The following is a 23,470-nucleotide window of genomic DNA, read 5'->3' on the forward strand; positions in this document are numbered from 1 at the left end:
GATCCGTGCGAAGCAAGCCGATCAAACTTGAACCGGCGAACACTGGAAATTCTTTTATCCCGATACTCGATAATACCCATTAGAAAATGTTCCCGCCGCCGATGTCGCTGGTCCGAGGGTTTCTCCGTTTCGGCGACGAAGGGTTCCGATAATTGTCGTAGGGGTGACCGGCGCATAGCGAACCTTGGGGCAGGGATAATTGTATTGAATATTTATTTTTTTAATATTATTCTTCATATTAACATTTTTTTATATTATTATTTTTATATATTATTATCTATTTTTTTATTATTATTTTTAAAAATTTCCAGCTTATACAGTAAATCCTTCGAGGCGTGCAAGGATAACTTTGTTGAACATTTATTTTTTTTAATATTATTATTTATATTATCATTTATTTTTTTATGTTATTATTTATTTATTATTATTATTCTTTTTTAATATTTCCAGCTTATACAGTAAATTCTTCGATCCATGGGGTAAGGATAACTTTGTTAAATATTTATTTTTTTAATATTATAATTCATATTAACATTTATTTTTGTTATATTATTATTTTTATATATTATTATCTATTTATTATTATTATTTTTTTAAATTTCCAGCTTATACAGTAAATCCTTGCGAGGCTTGCTTTGTTGAACATTTATTTTTTTTAATATTATTATTTACATTATCATTTATTTTTTTATATTATTATTTATTTATTATTATTATTCTTTTTTAATATTTCCAGCTTATACAATAAATTCTTCGATCCTTGGGGCAAGGATGACTTTGTTGAACATTTATTTTTGAAAATTAAAATTTCTTTGAAATAAATAAGTATAATAATAATAATAAAAAAAAAATAATATATATTGTATATATAATATTATATATAATTATAATATATTATATATATCATATAATATTAATATATAATTGCATACATAACAGATATAAACAAGATACAGTAAATTGACTCATTGGTCCAATGATAATTATATCCGTTAAATTAAAATAATTCTTTTATTTAGTAAATTGCTAAAGTAAAAAGGTATCGGTACCACCGATCGGTAATTTTCTAGAAATTAAAATTTGAGTAAATACGTTATTTATTTGAAATATGATTGGGGAAACATCTCGATCTGTGCGTTCGTAATTTCTCTAAATATTCATATTTTTATTTACGATAATATAAAACGACTGAAATATGATTAAACGATAAACATGTTATTTAGGTCAAAGCGACAACGAGCCGCATCGCGGAGTGAACGGAAAAAGCGCGAACGTCGTGTTGTGCGCAACGTAAACCTAAAGCAAACCTAAAACTTCTATACACCTCTTGACCGAAGTTTGTTAACCTCGAAAGAATCTAACTAAATGTAACCACCTAACAAGTGTTTCAAAGTGTTTTCGTTCCAGCCTCTCTCTCATCGCCCCATAGTGAGACCTCTTTACCCCATATGTGGGGTAAAGAGAGTTAATTACTACGTTCGTTTATATGCAGTTTTAAAGCTACTTCAAGCTTCTTTTCAGACGCGATGCTTTGGAATTATGTAGAGAAGATATGAATTATAATTTAAATTTGTTTCACAGACACGCGCGCGCAGCATACTTTTACCAAAGCGAACGTTTTTATATCCTTCTTCGAACCTTTCCGGACTATCTTTGTCCCGGCCTCTTCTATCTAAAATCCTCTTCTTCTGAAGCGACACACTAACACGACAAGAAACAAATAAATCGCTTTCAATAATCGCGTCCAAACTGATGATGCTTACTTATTGATCCAATGATAGTTATATCCGTTAAATTATAATAATTCTTTTATTTAGTAAATTGCTAAAGTAATAAAGAATCAGTATTATTGGTCCAATTATTATTATTATTGGTCCAATGATAATTATATCCGTTAAATTATAATAATTCTTTTATTTAGCAAATTGCTAAAGTTATAAAGAATCAGTATTATTGGTCCAATTATTATTATTATTGGTCCAATGATAATTATATCTGTTAAATTATAATAATTCTTTTATTTAGCAAATTGCTAAAGTAATAAAGAATCAGTATTATTGGTCCAATTATTATTATTATTGGTCCAATGATAATTATATCCGTTAAATTATAATAATTCTTTTATTTAGTAAATTGCTAAAGTAATAAAGAATCGATACCACCGATCGTAGCAGCCTTTTGCTGCAATTTAATCTTGATAACAAAAAGTTTATTCAAACTGAACAGTCGCAGCAACAATAAGCACAGCGTGTATTCGCGTATTCATCGTAACGGTAATATACAAAGTGTCCCGAAAATGTCTCGCAATCCGGAAATGGTGGATACCTTAGGTTATTTGAAGCAACTTTTTCCTTAGCCAAAATGCAAACCGCGGCTTCGTTAACGAGTTATTAATGAAAAACGCCAACCAATAAGAAGCGAGCTCTGCTGACGCGAGGCGGCCGAGCCAACGAGCGCGCGAAGCCCAGCTCCGCTCATTGGCTCGGCCGTCTCGCGCCAGCAGATCTCTCCTCTCATTGGTCGCTGTTTTTCGTTGATAACTCGTAAACGAAGCAGCGGTTTGCATTTTCGCTAAGGAGAAAGTTCCTTCAAATGATCTCAGGAACCCTCCGTTTCCGGATTGCGAGACATTTTTGAGACACCTTGTATGATAATATAATCAGGGCTGGGGAAAAATAGATTCTTTAAAATAGTAAATAGACTATATATATATATATATATATATATATATATATAAATATTTATGTGTATATTCTCACGTAATACAGAATGGCAAATGGACTTTTTCTCTTGAAACAGTAATTACATGTAAATAAATTAAATCAAATACATAAAATTAATAATAAAATTAAATATATTTGAAAATGTTGTTTCCATGTGCAACTACTGTATCAAGGAAAATTTATTGACCAAATTCTGTGTCACACGAGGAGAGAGAGAGATACAAACTGTATTTGAAAAATCTATTTTTCCCCAGCCGTGAATATAACATAAAGTAAAGCTCTGCGCGTTGTTCTGTGGCTCTGGCGAAACTGAGAAAAAAAACACAGTCCCTTCGACCGTTCGACCGCGGCACCGCCGAAGACTCGAAATCAAAACAAACGCTCCACGAGCTCGCGCTCACACGACCATGCGTCGTTGACCTCCAACAGCCTTCTTCCTTTTTTTGTCCTGTTGATCGGTCAATCCGATTTCTCGTTGTACAGTGCAGGCGTTACATGCGGTATCTCAATGAAGGTGAACTTTGGCAGAGAAAATAAGACCTTTTACGTCAATAAATTGACAACTTGAGCTATACTATTTGTAATATTTACTATACCTATTATTCTTGATATTTACTTTAATATTTATTCCTATTATTCTTGAATATTTACTTTAATATTTACTATACCTATTGTTCTTGATATTTACTTTAATATTTACTATACCTATTATTCTTGATATTTACTTTAATATTTGCTATACCTATTATTCTTGATATTTACTTTAATATTTGCTATACCTATTATTCTTGATATTTACTTTAATATTTACTATTGTTCTTGATATTTACTTTAATATTTACTATACCTATTATTCTCGATATTTACTTTAATATTTACTATACTTATTATTCTTGAATATTTACTTTGATATTTGCTATACCTATTATTCGTGATATTTATTTTTATATTTACTATACCTATTATTCTTGAATATTTACTTTAATACTTACTATACCTATATTATTCTTGGATATTTACTTTAATATTTACTATACCTATTATTCTCGATATTTACTTCAATATTTACTATATCTATTATTCTTGAATACTTACTTTAATATTTACTGTACGTATTATCCTTGAATATTTACTTTAATATTCACTATACCTATTATTCATGAATATTTACTTCTCTCAAAGTATCGAATCTCTGAAATTATTTCTGCGGTTGCTGTTACTCCCATGTCATAAATTATCGATATCAAACACATAAAAAATGATGAGATTCATTTTCAGACGATAAACACACTATATAAAAAATGTCTGATTTTATTACTCTCACGAAATACCGCAGTATTTGGGGCGTCCGCGGTAATACCCACACTCTTACCCAACACGATATTTAAATCAAGACGCAGAATTGCTTCGGTGCATCGATCCATCGCGAGCTATTAACAGCTTCGCCGAAACGATTAACCGTGACAGGCCGCGATTCCATCGTTGTCGCGCCGGTAATCCCAGTCGGCGCTATTAGCGAGTAAGATGGTCCCCCGGCAGCCAAGGGACCAACTTTTTCAAAGACGGCGCTTCGGATTCCTCTTTCCCGGACAACCGGTCGTTTTACGAAGCACTGGAATTTCCCCGGGGAGGTCTGGCTACGGGGGCCCGCCTCTCTGTTCGCGCTTTTTAGATTGCTTCCGTGGACGCGGGTCGCGGGACACTGGATAACGACACCGTTGACTTTCAGACCGGCAATCGGCGACGAACCAAACACCGAAGTAAACCCGAAAAACGAGCGACGGGGATGACAAAGATGGGTGGCGAAATCGTACGCGATTCGATCGTGGCGCGACGGAACTAATCGAACCACTGTTTCAACGTTTCGACGAGCTCTGGCCGTGTGGTTCCAGCGCAAAAATGACGATTCGACCGAGTTATTTATATTCTCTATTTGTCTTTTATTTATTTATTTGATGTTGTTATTGTTATTTAATGTAATATAATATAATTATATTAATATATATAATATAATATAATTATATTAATATATATAATATAATATAATTATATTATATTACTATATATTTATATTATTATATTATTATATTTTATTTTATATTATTTTTATATTATTTTATTATTATATTATATTTTATATTTTTTATTATTATATTTATATTATATTATATTATATTATTATATTTATATTTATTATATTATTTTATTATTTCTAACTGTATTATTAAACTCGCATAAATAAATAAAAAATAAATAGAGAATATGTATGTTATTAAACTCGCATACTAAAAAGCAAGACCAGAACGCAATATTAAATAAATAAAATTAAATAACAATAGAATATTAAATCAATAAATAAAAGATAAATAGAATTATTATTATTACTTATATTACATTACTATTAATAACATAAAAAAAGTATAACTAATAAATAAGAAGAGAAAGAAAAATGTTCGACCGCGCAATCATCGCTTGTAAAAGGAAAATTAAACGATGCTTTCAGCTTTCGGAACACGTGACACGATTCGAAGGCAATTCTGAGGCCACATGCCGCTATTTGAAGGCAATTCGGAGGCCACGTGGCACGATTCGACGGTCACGTATCTAGCACCTACCACGTATCTTGTAGCTCCGCGGTTTTTCTTACCTGACTCGGACCCATTTTTTGTCGTCGTCCGGAAATACGCGTCGCGTGCCGCGTCACACGCTCGACCGACTCCGTCGACCCTTAGCATCGACGTAGCAATCAATTACATAGGCGCAGGACCGGGGAAATTCATAGCAATCCGAAATTTGGCATTTCCGAGAGAGAAAATCACGTACAAATTAAATACAAATAAATTAAGTACACTGAACGAGAATCGATTCCGGCCAGCTCGCCGCGAATCCAGCCCAGCCCGGAGGAAGGTACACCGATCCGTGGCTCGCCAACGTTGCTCGAACTTCGGCAAACTTTCGAAATTCACTTAAATCCGAAACGATTTTTTAATAGAAAGCTTCCTCCCATTTAACTTGCACGCGGATACAAACTTTGTTTTTATCGGCGCTTCGCCGTTCCCTCTCTCATCCGGATTTTCTTTCGACGTTTCTCCTCTCTCCTTTTTTTCCTTTCTCTCTCCCTCTCTCTCTCTCTCTCTCTCTCTCTCTCTCTCTCTCTCTCTGTCCGCTCCCGACGCTGTTCCGTCGTCGAAAACGCGAAGTAACTTTCGCAGGAGACGGCCGCGCAATTTCTACTTCGCCGCGTCCAACCGGAACCGTCTTTTCTTCCCGCTTTGTGTCCTTTCACGGCCGTCGCCATGAAACCCGGGACACAATCTATTCATGCTATAGCGACGCCGAGGTGCGCGAGAGCCAACAGCCGACCCGGAGTTCGGTCTCGCGAGGATTACCGGCGTCCGCGCCAACAGAAATACGCGATCCGACCATCCGCCGCCGCCGCCGCCGTCGCCGCCGCTCCGCCGCCCGCCGTCATCCGGCTGTATATTTTCCAACTCCTGTGAAAGTATCGCCGAGTCGACTCCGGGAACGCGTCCCAGACATCGTCGTATTATATGTATTATAGGTTATAGGTGCAGGTGCGCGCCAACTCGCCCGGCTCGCTGCGAATTATACATACATACCCGCTACGGCGACTGTGTCCATTATTCTGTCGCCCTCCCCGATTACCGTGGCCGTCCGATAATTTTATTTATATTTAGAAACAACGTTGACGAGATGTCGAATGTATGTTTTCAGTAAAATTTGATTCGCAATTTTCATAGCCGAGTTTTAGCCCTTTGCAGTCGGAGCCATTTGAACTCGAAATTTAAAACAGTTTCTCTGACCTACAGTGTTTCCGTTTTATACGAAATAGAATTTTGTAGCTCGTGCAACATTTACGCTATTAAGAGTTTCATCGATGTAAAGAAAATTTGATAACGTTAACATTATTTTCAAACGTGACGTAACGATGTTTAGTGGCGCCTTAGAGTCGCCACTCGTCTGCGAAGGGTTGATTACTTGAGATCCGCGAAACGTTGGAATCTAACTTTTTAAATTGATAGAAATGAGCCGTTTATTTTGAAAATGGCGTAAGTCACTTTAGTTTTAATAGAGAGGATAGTAGAACGACCTGTAATAGAAACGGTAATAGCGAAAGGCCAATGATGAAAAGAAAAAAAGGCCGATAAAATGGCTAATAAAACGGGTAATCTGTTTCTAATTTTGTCCGAGTCCCGCGGAAAAACGTAAACGCTGTCGTTCGCGCGCTATAATTGAGCCGTTTATTTTGAAAGTGGCATAAGTCATTTTGTTTTTAAGTCGAGATATTTAAGGGTTTGCGTTTTTCTTGGATGTATTTTTTGATTTGGAGTAATTTGACGTCTCGTTCCTATTTTACTGTGGCTTTCCAGCTTTTTAAGGGCACAGTAACTCGCTCAAAAACTCGCTCAAAATATATAATCATCTTGGATATATCTTTTGATTTGAAGTAATTTGATGTCTCGTTTCTGTTTTACTGTGGCTTTTCAGCTTTTTAAGGGCACAGTAACTCGCTCAAAAACTTGCTCAAAACATAATAAACATCTTAGATATATCCTTTGGTTTAAAGTAATTCGGTGTCTGAATTATAATATATATAAATCACAATATATAATAATTCAATAAAATATAATATAATAATAATAATATAAATATATAATAATAAATATATAAAATAAAATACATAAATTTTCATCTACTCGAGGGCACAGTAACTCGCTCAAAAGCTGTCTCGTCCATTTCCTTAAATTCTTCGCGGTTCTTTGTATATTCAAAATATGAAAAACAAATCGTATTTAAATAAAAAACATCAACATACGATTGAAATGTTCGAAGAAGTGCGACATAGCTCAAACGAACTATTTAATTCGTCGAAAACTTCGGTCGCCGCTTCGATAGGCGCGATAATTGATACACTTGCTCTATTGTAGATTATATGCACAGATGCGCGCCAACTCGTCCGACTCGCAGCGAATTATGTTTGCCGGCTGGTGCGAAAAAAGCTGGTGCTCCAAAGTTTCCGAGTCCCTTTGTGCCGCAAAGCGGCGCTTAGAACAGGGGTGGCCAAATTTTTCATCGCTACGTGCGACCCGTTTTTTTTTTTAAATTATAGAGGCAACGGACTACCAAACGATCGTAAGAAAAGTATTAATTTAAAGCCAAAAATCAGTTTAGATCTAAAAATAAACATAGATGATATCGGACAGGCTATAATTACGCGGTTGACCAGTCGACCGCGGTCGACGCTTTGGCGACCCGTGGTCTAGAAGAATTCTATTAACATTTAATATCTACGAGAACGACGCGAGTGAAAACACAACGGCGCGACGGAATAAATATCGCCCTCCGTGCTTTGCGAGCTCGGTGGAAATTCGTTTAAAAATCGCCCTTAACGCGGAAAGCCGATAATCCATCCGGCCGGAGAACGCGGCGCGCCGCGCTCGCACGCGGCCAAAAACGGAATTTTAGTTGCCCCGGTCGCCGTCATATTTCAGAAATGATTACCGAAATTAATAACAAGAGCCACGCGAAACACCCGGCAACCGGTATCCGTGCGCAGCCGATTACAGCAAATTCTCCCTAATTGATGCTCGGCTTGGAAACGAAAATGGACAGTTTGGGAAGCGGGGATACGATTATTCGAGCATTGCGACTCGATACCTCCTCTTCCCAAATTGTACACGTTTTTGTGTACAAGCCGAGGGACAATTGGGGAGAATTTACCGTTATTTCTCTCTAATTCGCGCTGAATTTGCGCACGAAAATGGATAATCTGGGAAGAGGAGATACGATTACAGTAATTTCTCCCTAATTCGCACCGAGTTTGCGCACAAAAATAGACAATTTGGGAAGAGGAGATGCGATTACAGTAATTTCTCCCTAATTCGCGCCGAGTTTGCGCACGAAAATGGACAATTTGGGGAGAGGAGATACGATTATTCGAGCCTTGCGGCTCGTTTTTACTGTTGTTGATAGATCGGTAACTATAAAAATGAGCCGCGAGGCTCGAATACAGTTATATCTCTCTAATTCGCGCCGAGTTTGCGCATGAAAATGGATAATCTGGGAAGAGCAGATACGATTACAGTAATTTCTCCCTAATTTACGCCGAGTTTGCGCATGAAAATGGACAATTTGGGAAGTGGAGATACGATTATTCGAGCCTTGCGGCTCGTTTTTACTGTTGTTGATAGATCGGTAACTATAAAAATGAGCCGCGAGACTCGAATACAGATTCTCTCTAATTCGCGCAGAGTTTGCGCACAAAAATAGACAATTTGGGAATAGGAGATACGGTTATCGTAATTTCTCCCTAATTCGCGCACAGATCGCGCACAAAAAGTAGACAGTTTGGGAATAGGAGATACGGTTATCGTAATTTCTCCCTAATTCGCGCACAGATGGCGCACAAAAAGTAGACAGTTTGGGAATAGGAGATACGATTATGGTAATTTCTCCCTAATTCGCGCACAGATTGCGCACAAAAATAGACAATTTAGGAAGAAGAGATACGATTATTCGAGCCCCGTAGCTCGTTTTTACATTTACCGATTGCCAACAACTATAAAAACGAGTCGCGAGGCTCAAATACTCGCATCTCCTCTTCCCAAATTTCCCATTTTTGTGTACAACCGAGGGACAATTGGAGAGAATTTACCGTATCTCGATCCTGGACAATAAAGAGAAATTTGAGTCCGAAGTTTCGACGAGATTCGCTGAGAATCCGAGGAGGTTGATTTCCAGTTAAATTTTTTAAACGCATCTCAAACTCGAATGTTTAAATCCTTTAAACTAGAATCAGGTAGGTCGTTCAGCTGTTTCGTTATCTTGTTCTAAATAAAAGTGTCCCATTCGTGGCAGTGCTCTCCCACCAAGGTTCGCGTACGCGTGCAAGTACAGTAAATTCTCCCTAATCGACGCTCGGCTTGGAAACAAAAATGGACAATTCGGGAAGAGGAGACACGATTATTTGATCCTCGCGGCTCGTTTTTACAGTTGTCGACGATCGGTGACTATAAAAACGAGCCGCGAGGCTCGAATAATCGTATCCCCTCTTCCCAAATTGTCCATTTTTGTGTACCAGCTGAGGGACAATTCGGGAGAATTTACTGTAACGCTTTGAAGAAAATATGAAACGATGAAACGTTGAGAACAGTTAGACTGTTTAAAGATTCGACGAACGAGCGTATCGATGCGGACTTTACGAAACAAAAGTTGTCGATTCTAAAAAATCGAATAATCCGGCGACGTTTTAAATACCTTGCGACGAAACGACCCAACGTCCGTCCGATTAACTAATTGCACGATCGCGTGGAACATAATTTCTCATCAATTTCCATGAATCTGATAAAACCAAATAGTCCCTGCTTCGACCGTTTCCCAATATTTGCTTCGTATCACAAGCTATAATCGATTTCGATAACATCGGCACGACGTGTTTCAACGATTACACAAATCTAAACGGGCGCGAAGGAAAGCGGAAGAGAACGAAGAATTCGATGACTTGCTAAAGGGCTGCGAACAATGGCCACCGAGTTAACCGAGTCGGCCAGTTGTAGTCCCATCGATTTTCCAGGAATTTCTGCGCGTTATTGTCCCAAGGTAAATGAAACTCGCAGCCCGTGACATCGGCGTTACACGGGTGCTAGGCTACGCCAGCGAAGGGAGACGGTAGAAAAGGGAAAAGCGGAAAGCGGGAAGAGGCGAGCGGGACGAGGAAGGAGAGAGAAAAAGAAAGGGGGACGGACAGAAGGGAAGGGAAAACTGTGGAAACAGTTTAAAACAAGGCGCTGGTCTCTCTCTCTCTCTCTCTCTCTCTCTATCTCTTTCCCGGTGAAAAGCGAGAACCGAGCTGGAACTACCAAACTACTATCGACTGCAGAAACTCGAGGCATTCCGGAAGTCGGTAAACGCGCGAAGACATTCCGTGGACTTCCACGTATTTGTTAAGAACTCGAAACTGGAAAAAGAAGCCGCACCGTTCCGCATCGCATCGCGCCGCGCCGCGCCGCGCCGCATCGCGTCGATCCGGAATTTCTGTCTTCCGACCGTGTATTCTGTGTTTCCGGTGGCCCGGGTTACTAACGAGACCCGCTGATTCCGGGTGGCCAGATTTCCACGAGAAACGCGGCGCCAACGCGTGCGCGACGAATTTTTTTCATGTTCGTACGTAACAATTCTCCCGGCCAACCGGGAGAGTTCGTAGCGAATCCAGTTCGAAAATGTTCGACGGGACGTGTCGGAAATATCCGTATACAAATGATAAACGCTCTGTCGCGAACGCGACACGACGAACCCAACTTTTCTGTAATATATATATGTATATACATATATAAATCTGTGTATACATACATATACATATAAATCATAAAAATGTGTTAATAGAATGATCGATCGTGCTAACTCCGTACTCGGAAACACAGATATATTTGAACAATCTCTAGCTGGTGGGAAATTTTATCGTTGCAAACATATTTTACGGTAATCGCCAGACTGCGGATTTTACGTATTTATTATAAAAATGAGTGGAAAAAGCAGGTGAACAGATTCGAAAAGTTTAATAACATTGTTAACTTTCTATTCGGTTTATTAAAATTATTGAAAGATATAGGGTTTTCTTTTTATTCTAGAATTGAGTTAAAAAGATTTTATTTTGCAAAAAAGATTCGCAGTCTAATAATCGCTATACTAACCTTTATGAGCGATAATATTTTCTTTTGATATTTTTTATTCGGTTTATTAGAATTACTGAAAGAAGATATACATTTTTCTTTCATTTTAGAATTGAGTTAAAAAGCTTTTATTTTGCAAAGAAGATTTGCAGTCCAATAATCACTATACTAAACTTTATAAGCGATAATATTTTCTTTTGCTATTTTCTACTCGGTTTATCAGAATTATTGAAAGAAGATATGCATTTTTCTCTCATTTTAGAATTCAGTTGAAAAGCTTTTATTTTGTAAAATAGATTTGCAGTCCAATAATCACTATACTAACCTTTATAAGCGATAATATTTTCTTTTGCTATTTTCTATTTGGTTTATTCAAATTATTAAAAGAAGATACACATTTTTCTCTCATTTTAGAATTCAGTTGAAAAGCTTTTATTTTGTAAAACAGATTTGCAGTCCAATAATCACTATACTAACCTTTATAAGCGATAATATTTTCTTTTGCTATTTTCTATTTGGTTTATTCAAATTATTAAAAGAAGATACACATTTTTCTCTCATTCTAGAATTCAGTTAAAAAGCTTTTATTTTGCATAAAAATCCGTAGTCTAATAATCGCTATACTAACATTTACAAGCTATAATATTTTCTTTTGTTATTCTCTATTCGATATTTACTAATATCAAAATTACTGAAAAAATAAATACATTTTTCTTCCAATTCCCTTCATTCTTTTCCTTTTCATCTTGCACGAATATTCGCAGTGTAATAATCGCTTCACTAATCTTCACAAACCTTTACAAATCTTACGTTTAATAATTGTATAATTTATATAATTTGTATTCCGTTTCACCCTACATATCACGTTCCCTAGCACCAAAGGGTTTTTCCCGCATACAAATCAATAAAATGAAATATGCATGTACACACATACATACACACACATATATATGTATATGTGTGTGTAAGCGTTGCGCGAAACGCGATCCGAGGTTTAACGAGAACATTCCGAATCCGTCGCGTGCCGTCGCGTCCAGTCGATGCCGGCGGTCGAACACCGACGAACCAATTCCGTCGGATCGATCCGATAGATACCGCAGGCGCGAACAAATTCTTATCGTGTCTGGCCGTAGCGTGGAACTTTCTCGGAGCCGAACGAACCGCGTTCGCGCTCGCGATCGGGAAAAGAACGATGCGCTGTCGAGATGGAATCGCGATTAGTCTTCGGTAAAAGTTGAACCGTTTGTCGGTGGATAAGTAGTCCGTAGGTTGTCGTGACCCGCGGCTCGTGACTCGTGAATCGTGATTCGTGGGACTCTTGACTCGGCACGACGACGGCCAGTACACGGTGCAGTGCGGCGCGGTATACCGGGTGTCCCAAAATTATGGTACTTCCGGTCGTTTGAAGCAACTTTTTCCTTAGCGAAAATGCGATACGCGGCTTCGTTTTCGAGATATTAACGATAAATCAGTGACCAATGAGAGACGAGATATTTAGAATGTCTCGCAATGCGGAAGTGGGGGATTCTGAGGTCATTTGAAGCAACTTTTTCCTTAGCGAAAATGCGATCCGCGGCTTCGTTTTTGAGATATTAACGATAAATCAGTGACCAATGAGAGACGAGATATTTAGAATGTCTCGCAATGCGGAAGTAGGGGATTCTGAGGTCATTTGAAGCAACTTTTTCCTTAGCGAAAATGCGATCCGCGGCTTCGGTTTCGAGCTATTAACGATAAATCAGTGACCAATGAGAGACGAGATGTCTTGAATGTCTCGTAATGTGGAAGTGCGGGGTTCCTGAGATAATTTTAAGCAATTTTTTCCTCAGCGAAAATGCAATCCGTGGCTTTGTTTACGAGTTATTGAGGAAAAACAGTGACCAATGAGAGACGAGATATTTAGAATGTCTCGCAATGCGGAAGTGGGGGATTCCTGAGATCATTCTAAGCAACTTTTTCCTTAGCGAAAATGCGATCCGCGGCTTCCTTTACGAGTTATTAACGAAAAACACTAACCAATGAGAGGCGAGCTCACTCAGCACTAGGCGGCCGAGCCAATCGGCGGAACTGGGCTTCGAGCGCTCGCCTCGCGCCAGCGCTCTCCTCTCATTGGTCACCGTTTTTCGTTAATATCTCGTTAACGATGCCTCGGAGAACATTTTTGTAAAGGAAAAAGTTACTTCAAATAACCTCGGGAACCCATTATTTTCAGATTTCGAGACATCCGAGACATATCGCCTCTCATTGGTCACTGATTTATTGTTAATAACTTGTCAACGAAGCCGCGGATTGCATTTGCGCCGAGGAAAAAGTTACCTCAAATGACCTCGCAAAATCCCTGATTTCTCGGGAGTCCCATAATTTCGGGACACCCTGTACGTATGTAGTACGGTGTAGTTTTGTGCAGTACGGCGCAGCACGCGGTGCGGGTACCGCTGGTTCGCGAAACGTCGAGAGCCCGAGTCTGCGACAACGTGCTCCGGGGGAGCAAAGTTCTTATCGAGTGTTTTCCGGCGGTCGATTCGACCTACTCCGCCAAATGAAATCTCTCTCGGTGCCTAACCGAGCGGAACCATTTAATTGCTGCCTACCTTGGCCTTTGTTCTCGCAGTCGTTACGCTGGCCCGGCGCGAGGCCGGCGAACACCGGCGCAAATTTCTCCGACTGCGCATAGGTTTGCGGTGTCGGTTACCGTGCAGTGACCAATCGTTGCGCGCTCTCGCTTTGTTTTCCCGGTATAATTAATTTTTCCGTTTATCGAACACGACATGTACAATTTTCGTGTTCTTTCATATCGCGCATTTCTTTTTTTTTTCAACGAAAGAATTTCATACGCGTTATTCGATAAATATCCAATTAATTCGAAACCGAACGAAACGAAAAGAATAAAACGGGTTTAATATTTATCGGTAAATATAAAGGGAATTATATGCACGAAAACGAAGCGAGGGTCTCCAGCGATATCGGTCGCCGCGCAGTAATGGACACACACAATTTTCGAGTTCTTTTGTATCGTTCATATTTTTTTTTCGACGAAAGTATTTCATACGTATTATTCGATAAATATAAAATTAATTCGAAAACAGACGAAACGGAAAGAATGAAAAGGGCTTATATTTTTTATTCGTAAATATAAGGTGATTTATGTGCCGGAAAACCGAAGCGAGAGGCACAGCAATTAGTCACCGCGCGCAGTAACCGGCTCCACTGTTCGACCGTTTCCATTTCATATTTATAAATGTATAATAATATTTATAATCATTAAACCGCAGATTTTATGCGTTTATAAGAAAAACGAACGAGCGCGATTTAACCCTTTGCACTCGAGCGGTGGCTTTGAGGCACCGCTAAAATTTGTTACATCACGTTCTAAGATCATTTTCACATTAACAAAGCTTAGATTTGAAAAAATGGTTAAAATTGTAACCGTCGTGTAAGCTGCAAGACTCAATTTCGCATGCATAAAATGCACTTTGTCATATAAAATGAAGATACTATAATAATATAAATTATATATATATGTAAATATATATATATATATAATATAATAATAATAATAATAATAATATAATAATAATATATAATATATATTATATATATAATATATATTATTATATATATATATATATATATATATATATATATATATATATATATATATATATAATAATATAAAATATAAGAAACATATAATAATATAAGAATTATAATAATATAAGAAACAGCGGTTAAATGAAAACGATCGTAGGATGCCAATGCAGCATTTTGAACTTATCAAAATTATGACAGAGAGAGAGATAGAAATCCCTGACCGACTTCTGCTTCTCGCAACGAGCGGAAAACGCTTTTTATTTTGCACGGAGATCCGCGGTCCGGATCGTCGTCTTTTCGTTTACGTTCATCGATCAGCGTCGTCAACGATTTCATCCGGTTCTCCCGAGAAATCGGGACTTCGAGTCTGCCATTTTTTTCTTTTTTCGTGCGGCCGCCGGAGCGCGGAAATTCGATAAAAATTTAGGTAAGTTAGGAGTCCCGGAATCCCGGGGAATTTCTTTCGTTGCTCGGTCTCCCCGTCCGTAAACTTTGGTCCTTTTTCGCGGCGAGCCAAGCTAACGTGCTCCACCTAAAAAGGGAAGTTCTTAACGCGGCATTGTCGCCCTTTCTTTCTCGTTTCGCGATGAAAGAGCCGAGCCGAGAGGCGAGGCGAGGCGAGCGCCTACTAAATTGAATTAGTTGCTGGCGCCTCGTGGATCCGTAGATCCGAACTGCCGTGTCGTGCCTAGGTGCCCACCTGACCCAGTCCACCCCTTGCGATGCCATACTTTTCGTCCGCGTACCCCCGAGTAATTCGATTTCGAGCTCGTGCAACTCCGACGCCCCCCCCCGCCCCTTACGCCAATTTATTTCAATCCGTACGATATTTTTCTCGCTAACAGGCCATCTGCTGGGCTCCTTTGTTTGTTTATTTGTCTATTAAAAATTTATTATATGTAACATCATATTATTATATATATTATATTATATGTTGATTATATATTGCTTACATTCTCTATTATATGTATAATATTATAATATTATAGATATAAAAAATTATTATTGTTATATATTATACATTATTATATTATATATTAATACCGCTGCATCGGTTTGCAATAAAATAATTAAACGAAGAGAGAAATGTCTATACGTAGATTTTGTATCCTGCAAACGATGCAAACAATTTTTATTTTGCGTAAAGATTCGCGGACTAATGATAATAATAATAATAATAATAATGATAATAATAATAATAATAATAATAATAATTTTATTTGTCACCGGGATAAATTTTACCACATTTTTTGTCACAGTGACAGAAAGTAATAATAATGCAGCAGTCGCGCGAGGATGGACGGAATATAAAAACTGGAAACTAAAAACAAAATATAAATATAAAAATACTCCGAAGAAGAGAAAACGTGGAACACAATTTGATTATGCGAGCGAGTATAACGATGCGTGAAAAGCATATATATCATGACGATATATACCATTTATATAATATATTATAGTATATATTGTATATATACATACTATATACATATATATACTATACTATATGTATAGTATAAATATATATATCCCATTTATATACATATATAATAATATAAAATATAATAATAATAATATATATATATATATAATTATTATTATTATATATATAATAATAATAATTATTATAGCCATTTTATATTATATTATATATTTATATATTTTATAGCCATCTGCAGATAATAGAGTACGGCCGAGACTTAGGCTACGGGGCAGATCATTTGTAAACAATATAAATAGCAAGGGTCCCAGATGGGTGCCCCGCGGAACGCCAGATGTCTCATCAATAAGGAGAGCAAGTAGACACCACGGATAATCCTTCTTTCACGATGATCGAACGCAACCTCCCCGGCTCCTTTTTTCTGATTTACTGGAACAACGCTGTTACACCGCGCCCGGAGTTTCGTGCTCGGCCTTCGCAAATAGTTCAAATACTTCGAATAATTCGAATAGTTCGGGAACCGGGTACGCTGCAACGGCTGCACGCGCGGTTCGCCCCCGGGCACGAACGTTCTCGAGTATTTCCAAATATTTTCGATTATCTCCGAAATATTTCCGAAACATTTAATTAACCGGTCAGCCTGGAATCCGTAGAAATTTCCGCGGGATAAAAATGGCGCGCGCGGCAGCGATTCATCGGGCGCGCGCGATTATCTTTCCTCCCCGATGAAAAATAATTTGATCGCGCCCCGGGAACTTTGATCGCTCTCGTACGAACGTATTTCCGCGTTTATCAAAGATATAATGGGATATAATACCGGCGGATGAAAAATAACCCGTTTCCATCGCCGATATTAATAACTGTCGATCGATGTCCGGAAAACGTACGAATGAATGGAACGACAAAGAGAGAGAGAGAGAGAGAGAGAGAAAGAGATAGAGAGAGAAATAAAAAGAGAGGGAGACAATTAAAGAGAGTGAAAGAGAGAGAGAATTAAAGAGAGACAAATAAAGAGAGAGAGAAATAAAGAGAGAGAGGGAGAGAATTAAAGAGAGAGAGAAAGGAAGAGAGAATTAAAGAGAGAGAGGAGGGAAGAGGGATTTAAAGAGAGAGAGAGAGAGAGAGAGACAGAGAGAAAGAGAGAGAGAATTAAAGGGAAAGAGGAAGTGAGACAGCAGAGAATCGAGAGAGAATTAAAGAGAGAGAGAAAGAGAGAGCATAGAATCGAGATAACGGGAGAGGAGAGAGAAAGAGAGAGAGTAGAGAATCGAGAGAGAGAGGAGAGAATAAAGAGATTAAAAGAGAGAGCAGAGAATCGAGAGATAGAGAGAGAGAGAGAGAGAGAGAGAGAGCAGAGGATCGACAGAGAGAGAGACAGAGAGAGCAGAGTCAAGAAAGAATGAGAGAGAGAGCAGAGAATCAAGAGAGAAAGAGAGAGAGAGAGAGAGCAGAGAACCGAGAGAGAAAGAGAGAAGGCGAGAGAGAAATGGAAAGAGAGAAAGGGAGAGGGGGGAGAAATAGGGAGAGGGAGAGAGAGAAATAGAGAGAGAGAAACAGAGTGGTAGAGAGAGAGAGAAATAGGGAGAGAGAAACAGAGGGACAGAGAAAGCGAGAGAAACAGAGAGAAGAAAAAAAGGAAAAGTTCCGCGCCGCGCGCCGGCCTTAAATTGGAAACGAGATTCCGGGGCGAATTTCAATTTATTACCGCGGCGATGATAACCATGAGCCTAACGAGGACGCCGGGTTACAGAACATATTGAAAATCGGCTGTCCGCGTCGAAACGCGGCGGAACAAGAACGAATGGGAATCGACGCGCGGAATAAATCGCGTATTTTTGCCGCATGAAACGTACGCCGGCCCGGCCGGCGCAAATTGAACCTTTCCAGGCCGCGTTCCCCGCAACGCCGATATTTTTTCCTTTACGCGAGCGGAACGATATTTAAAACGTTATTTAAAAACGGAAGTGGCTTCCGCCGTTCAAATGATTTGCTCGGGGGATTCGCTCGCGCGCTTTAATACCGAAACAGCGTTATCGAAACTTGACTCGCGACCGACGGTAGCCGAGCTTTTTTTCCGTCGGCTCGGAAAGTTCCAGAGCCTCCGAGATTTCCTGTCGGACGATTCGGTCTTCGAGGACCGAAGTCGAACGTGGACGCTCGATTTTCGCGGGACTCGGGATCGCGAGATTTCGCGGGTCGACGCGAGTCGATCGCGAGTCGATCGAGCGGCCGCGTTCGCGCCGACGTTGATAAAAGCGGAAAATGACAAGGAGAGCGGTCGCGCTCTCCTTCGCGGAAATCGCGGGGAAGTTTCGAGGAACGGAAGGCAGATAGCAGTTCGCCGGCTGTTTCCCTGTAAAAGTCCGAACGAGGCGAAAGGTACATCCCGTAGTTCGTTAACGAAATGCAAGCGTGCTCGCGTAATTTCACTTTAATCCCTCAAACTCGATCGTCGATGAATACTAAACACACTCAATTAAAACTCTCCTGGAAACTTTGGAAATCGACTGAAAGTGACTCACCTTCGGCGTCGCCGGCTTCGTCGGCGTCGGCGTCGGCGTCGGCGTCGTCGTCGTCCGCCACCGTGTCTCCGGAATTAAAGAGGTCATCTGAAACAGAAGTTGATCAGCGTCAGCCTTGGACCATCGTCGTCGGACGGAAGACGAGGCGCGCCGCTCCGAGCGAACCAATTAACCTTTTAGGCACGACGCGCCACTATAGTCGCTTCCGCGGATGTCATCTTTCAGAACGACACGCCACTATAGTGGCTTTCGCGGATGTCATCTCTCTGGACGACGCGCCACTATAGTGGCTTGCTCTAGTAGCTCACTCGCTCATCGTATGAACCAAATAATCGTCTTCAAATGCATTGTTTCACACTTCTTTTGTCTTCGCATCGATTTACAACAGTCCACAGGGTGTCCCAAAAATGTCTCGCAATCCGGAAATGGCGGGTTCCTCGGATCATTTGAAGCAACTTCTTCCTTTACAGAAATGTTCTCCGAGGCACCGTTAACGAGTTATTAACGAAAAACAGTGACCAATAAAAATCGAGTACGGCTGACGCGAGGCGGCCCAGCCAACCGCGTGCGAAGCCCAGTTCCGCTCATTGGCTCGATCGCCTCGCGCCAGCCGAGCTCGCCTCTCATTGGTCACTGTTTTTCGTTGATAACTCGTTAACGGTGCCTCGGAGAACATTTTTGTAAAGGAAAAAGTTGCTTCAAATGGCCTAAGGAACTCGCCACTTTCAGATTGCGAGACATTTTTGGGACACTCTGTATATACAGTATCAGACTCTGTACGGTACACATCAGACTCTGCCGTCCAGAGAAATAGCCTCGCGCAGAATTCAGCCGTACCTAAAAGGTTAATCCTCATTTTTCACGCTGTTCGGCGCGCGCTCCGCGCATATCTGCGCGACGCGGTTGGTCCCATGCAAAATTTGGTCGAATTATTTTCCACCGGACGCGCAAGTACATCGAAAATTCGACCTACTATAAAATACAGTCGAGCGTCCTAGAACGGACGGACGCTGCTACAGCGAGCGGTTTTAATCGTCGAATTAACGACGCCGTATCGATTGTTATGTACAGTTACTCGCAAAATCGAGCGTGCGCCTTTTAAAACGCGATTACCTTTTTAGAACTGGACTAGGTGGCTTGAATTTTTGTTTAGATGACAGAGGGACTGGTCTATTGGACGATGACTGAAATGCATTTGCTTAACCCTTTGCACTCGAAGCTGTTTTAACTGTAAATCTGAAATAATTTTTTCGACTTATTGTATTTTCATTTTATACGGCAAAGTGCATTTTACACATGCGAAATTGAATCTTGCGACTTACGCAACGGTTACACTTTTAACAATTGTTTTAAATCTAAACTTTGATAATGTAAAAATTATCTTAGAACGCGATGTAGCAAATTTTAGCGGTGCCTCAGAGTCACCACTCGAGTGCAAATGGTTAATTTTGCTTAATTTGCTTACTTGGGGGTGACAAAAGATAATAAAAAAATCTCATATTTTTTATCCGAGCCTATAACAAACATTTTTAAAATGCCTTTGGCAGATCTCGGTATTTTCAGCGCGTATATAAGTTATCGAGATCTACGAGAGGCGTTTTTTGAATTTCCGTTATAGGCTCGAATGAAAAAGTTGAAAAACGAAAGTTATTTTATTTTCTTTTTCTTTTTTGTTATCCCAAATAATAACAAAACTTAAAGAAGGCATTTTAGCCATCGCCTAATAAGAAAAAATTCTAGAAAAATCACTTATTCCAGTTTTAAAAAAGTTATCGCGTTTCAAAAGGTGTACGATCAATTTTGTGGGCAACTGTATGTATAAAAACGGCATGTTATACAAACTACAATACGATACGAACACGTGTAATGTGTATGTTGTGCTTCGTTAGCAAGCGTTCGCGATTCGAAAATTAACGAGACGTTTTTGTTTTATACAAGATCAACTATGTTACAATAAAAATAATTGCATTCTCACGAAATTTAATTACCGGCTCGTCGGGTCAGCGCTAGGTTCGCGGAATCCAACAAAATGACAGATTATTGTTATACAATGTATAATTAATTGTTCAATTTACGATTATTCAGAATGCAAAGATGCGATTATAAAATAAAATGATAAAAGCGGAATGGACGACTCTCCACGACTTCCTCTTTTCCATAAATAATATAAAATAATTTCATAAATAATTTTCATATATAATTATAATTAAAAATATTAATTGCACACAGCGCGGCCGGATTGTCCCACAAAACTGCACAATTTGGAAAGAGGAGATACCATTATTCGAGCCTTGCGAGACTCATTTTTATAGTTACCGATTGTCAACAATTCTGAAAACTAGGTGCAGCGCCCGGACAAACGTATCCTCTCTTCCCAAATTGTCCATTATTGTGCATATTGAAAAAGAAACTTTAGAGAGAGAGCCTCGGACACAAAAATTAATCTATAATTTACTTAGGACTGAGATTCGAAAATATCAGTTTACATTTCCGCCGGTTCCGTCAGCGCGCACTGATGGTGATGTAAACTGTATACAGAGTGTCCCAAAAATGTCTCGCAATCCGAAAGTGACGGGTTCCTCAGATCAATTGAAGCAACTTTTTCCTTTACAAAAATTTTCTCCGAGGCACCGTTAACGAGTTATCAACGAAAAACAGTGACCAATGAGAGGCGAGCTCGGCTGGCGCGAGGCGACCGAGCCAATGAGCGGAACTGGGCTTCACGCGCTGGTTGGCCGGGCCGCCTCGCGTCAGCCGTGCTCGATTCTTATTGGTCACTGTTTTTCGTTAATAACTCGTTAACGGTGCCCCGGAGAAAAATTTTGTAAAGGAAGAAGTTGCTTCAAATGATCCGAGGAACCCGCCGTTTCTGGATTGCGAGACATTTTTAGGACATCCTGTATTATAGATACCGCGATATATCATCGCCGGTGTCGTTCGAGCACATCGCGCTCTGACTGTTAGTGATCCTAGTATCGCGTATACAATATAAAACGCGATGAATGACCGTCTTTGATTGGTGGAGAAAACCGCACCAAAAAAGGGTGTATAAGCAGGCGACTTTCAGTCACCGGTCTCTCAGTTGAATTTGGTCGCTCGGTCATTTCGTACATATATCTTCTCTCAAATAAAAGTAAAAATAAAACTTTCAAGAAAAAGAATTAATATCATATTCATTTGAGAAATAATCCAAGCCATGATCCCAATAGCGCAGAATCCGAGCGTCAGTTAGGGAGACATTACTGTAAACGGTGGCTCGTAGCTCGCAATTAACGAACAGCCGGGGATCATGCGTAGATTACGAATCTGCTCGTACTTAAGCAACTCGATATTTCATCATCCGCCGCGGACGGTCATTGCGTAAATACTCGAACGGATTGCCGGACGGCTAATACGGCAAGTAAATTTTACGCAACGTCCACGGGAATCCTAAACAAACTGCGCGGGGTATCCGGAAGTGGCGGCCACGGAATCCTACGGATAATCTTCCTCGGACAACCGTCGCGGTATTTGCCGTTAATATTTGCGAACACGCGACTGCTTTCCGATCCGATTGCGAGCTTCGATCGAGCCGTGCGTTTTGCGCGATATCATCGTCGCGGCGCGGCGCTGCGCGTCACGGCCGATATCGACGTCGTGGAACGGGTCAGGTTCGCGGCTAACGGGAGAGAAAAGAGCTTGCTGACGCGGATAGAAGGCGTGTGCAGGCACCTCGAAAGTGATTAACCGAACTGAATCGCCTCGATCGACGAAACGCGTTCGCGTAATCGGCCAATTATCGAGTTATCGCCCCAATTACTCGTGCGCGTCGAACACAGTGTCTCAGAAATAGACGGCGATCCCGCGGTCGTCGTACCTTGCTGCATCGTGGTGCGCGCTGTCGAGTCGAACTGCGATTCTATGCGACTAGATCCGAGGTGAGAGAGAGAGAGAGAGAGAGAGAGAGAAATAGTGTGAGAGAGAGATTAAGGAGATGATAGAGGTGAGGGGGACGAGGGAGACGAGGGGGGCGCGGGAGACGTAAGGTAAGAGAGACGAGAGACAAGAGAGACGAGAGACAAGAGAGATGACAGTCAAGAGAGACGAGAGACAAGAGAGATGACAGTCAAGAGAATGAGAGATAAAAGAGACGAGAGACAAAAGAGACAAGAAGCAAGAGAGACGAGAGACAAGAGAGGCAAGAGAGACGAAAGGCAATTGAGGCAAGAGAGAGAAAAGTAAGGCAAGAGAGACGAGAGACAAAAGAGACAAGAGATAAGACAGTCAAAAGACAAGAGAGACGAGAGATATGAGGGACGAGAGACAAGAGAGACAGAAGAGGCGAGAAACAAGAAGGGCGTAAGATAAGAGGGACGAGAGACAATAGAAACAAGAGAGACGAGATATAAGAGAGAAGAGAGTCAAGAGGAGCAAGACAAAACGAGAGACAGGAGAAAGAAGACGAAAGGAGAGGCAAAAGAGACGAGAGGCAAGAGAGACGAGAGACAAAAGAGACAAGAGATA

At 40.0% G+C, this 23,470-nt stretch overlaps 1 protein-coding gene across 4 annotated transcripts in view; it reads right to left on the reverse strand.

Annotated features, from left to right (window-relative positions):
- The window catches only part of cmpy (crimpy), a 350,040-nt gene that overhangs the window by 259,187 nt on the left and 67,383 nt on the right, over positions 1-23,470 (reverse strand). For all 4 annotated transcript variants that reach the window (XM_033485565.2, XM_076523852.1, XM_076523853.1 and 1 more), the window contains one exon: positions 18,968-19,054. In XM_033485565.2, the coding sequence (XP_033341456.2) occupies positions 18,968-19,054 (87 nt within the window). The remainder of the gene's footprint in view (positions 1-18,967; positions 19,055-23,470) is intronic.

This window comes from Megalopta genalis, chromosome 7 (genome assembly GCF_051020955.1).
Source record: "Megalopta genalis isolate 19385.01 chromosome 7, iyMegGena1_principal, whole genome shotgun sequence".
NCBI classification, from domain to species: Eukaryota; Metazoa; Arthropoda; class Insecta; order Hymenoptera; family Halictidae; genus Megalopta; species Megalopta genalis.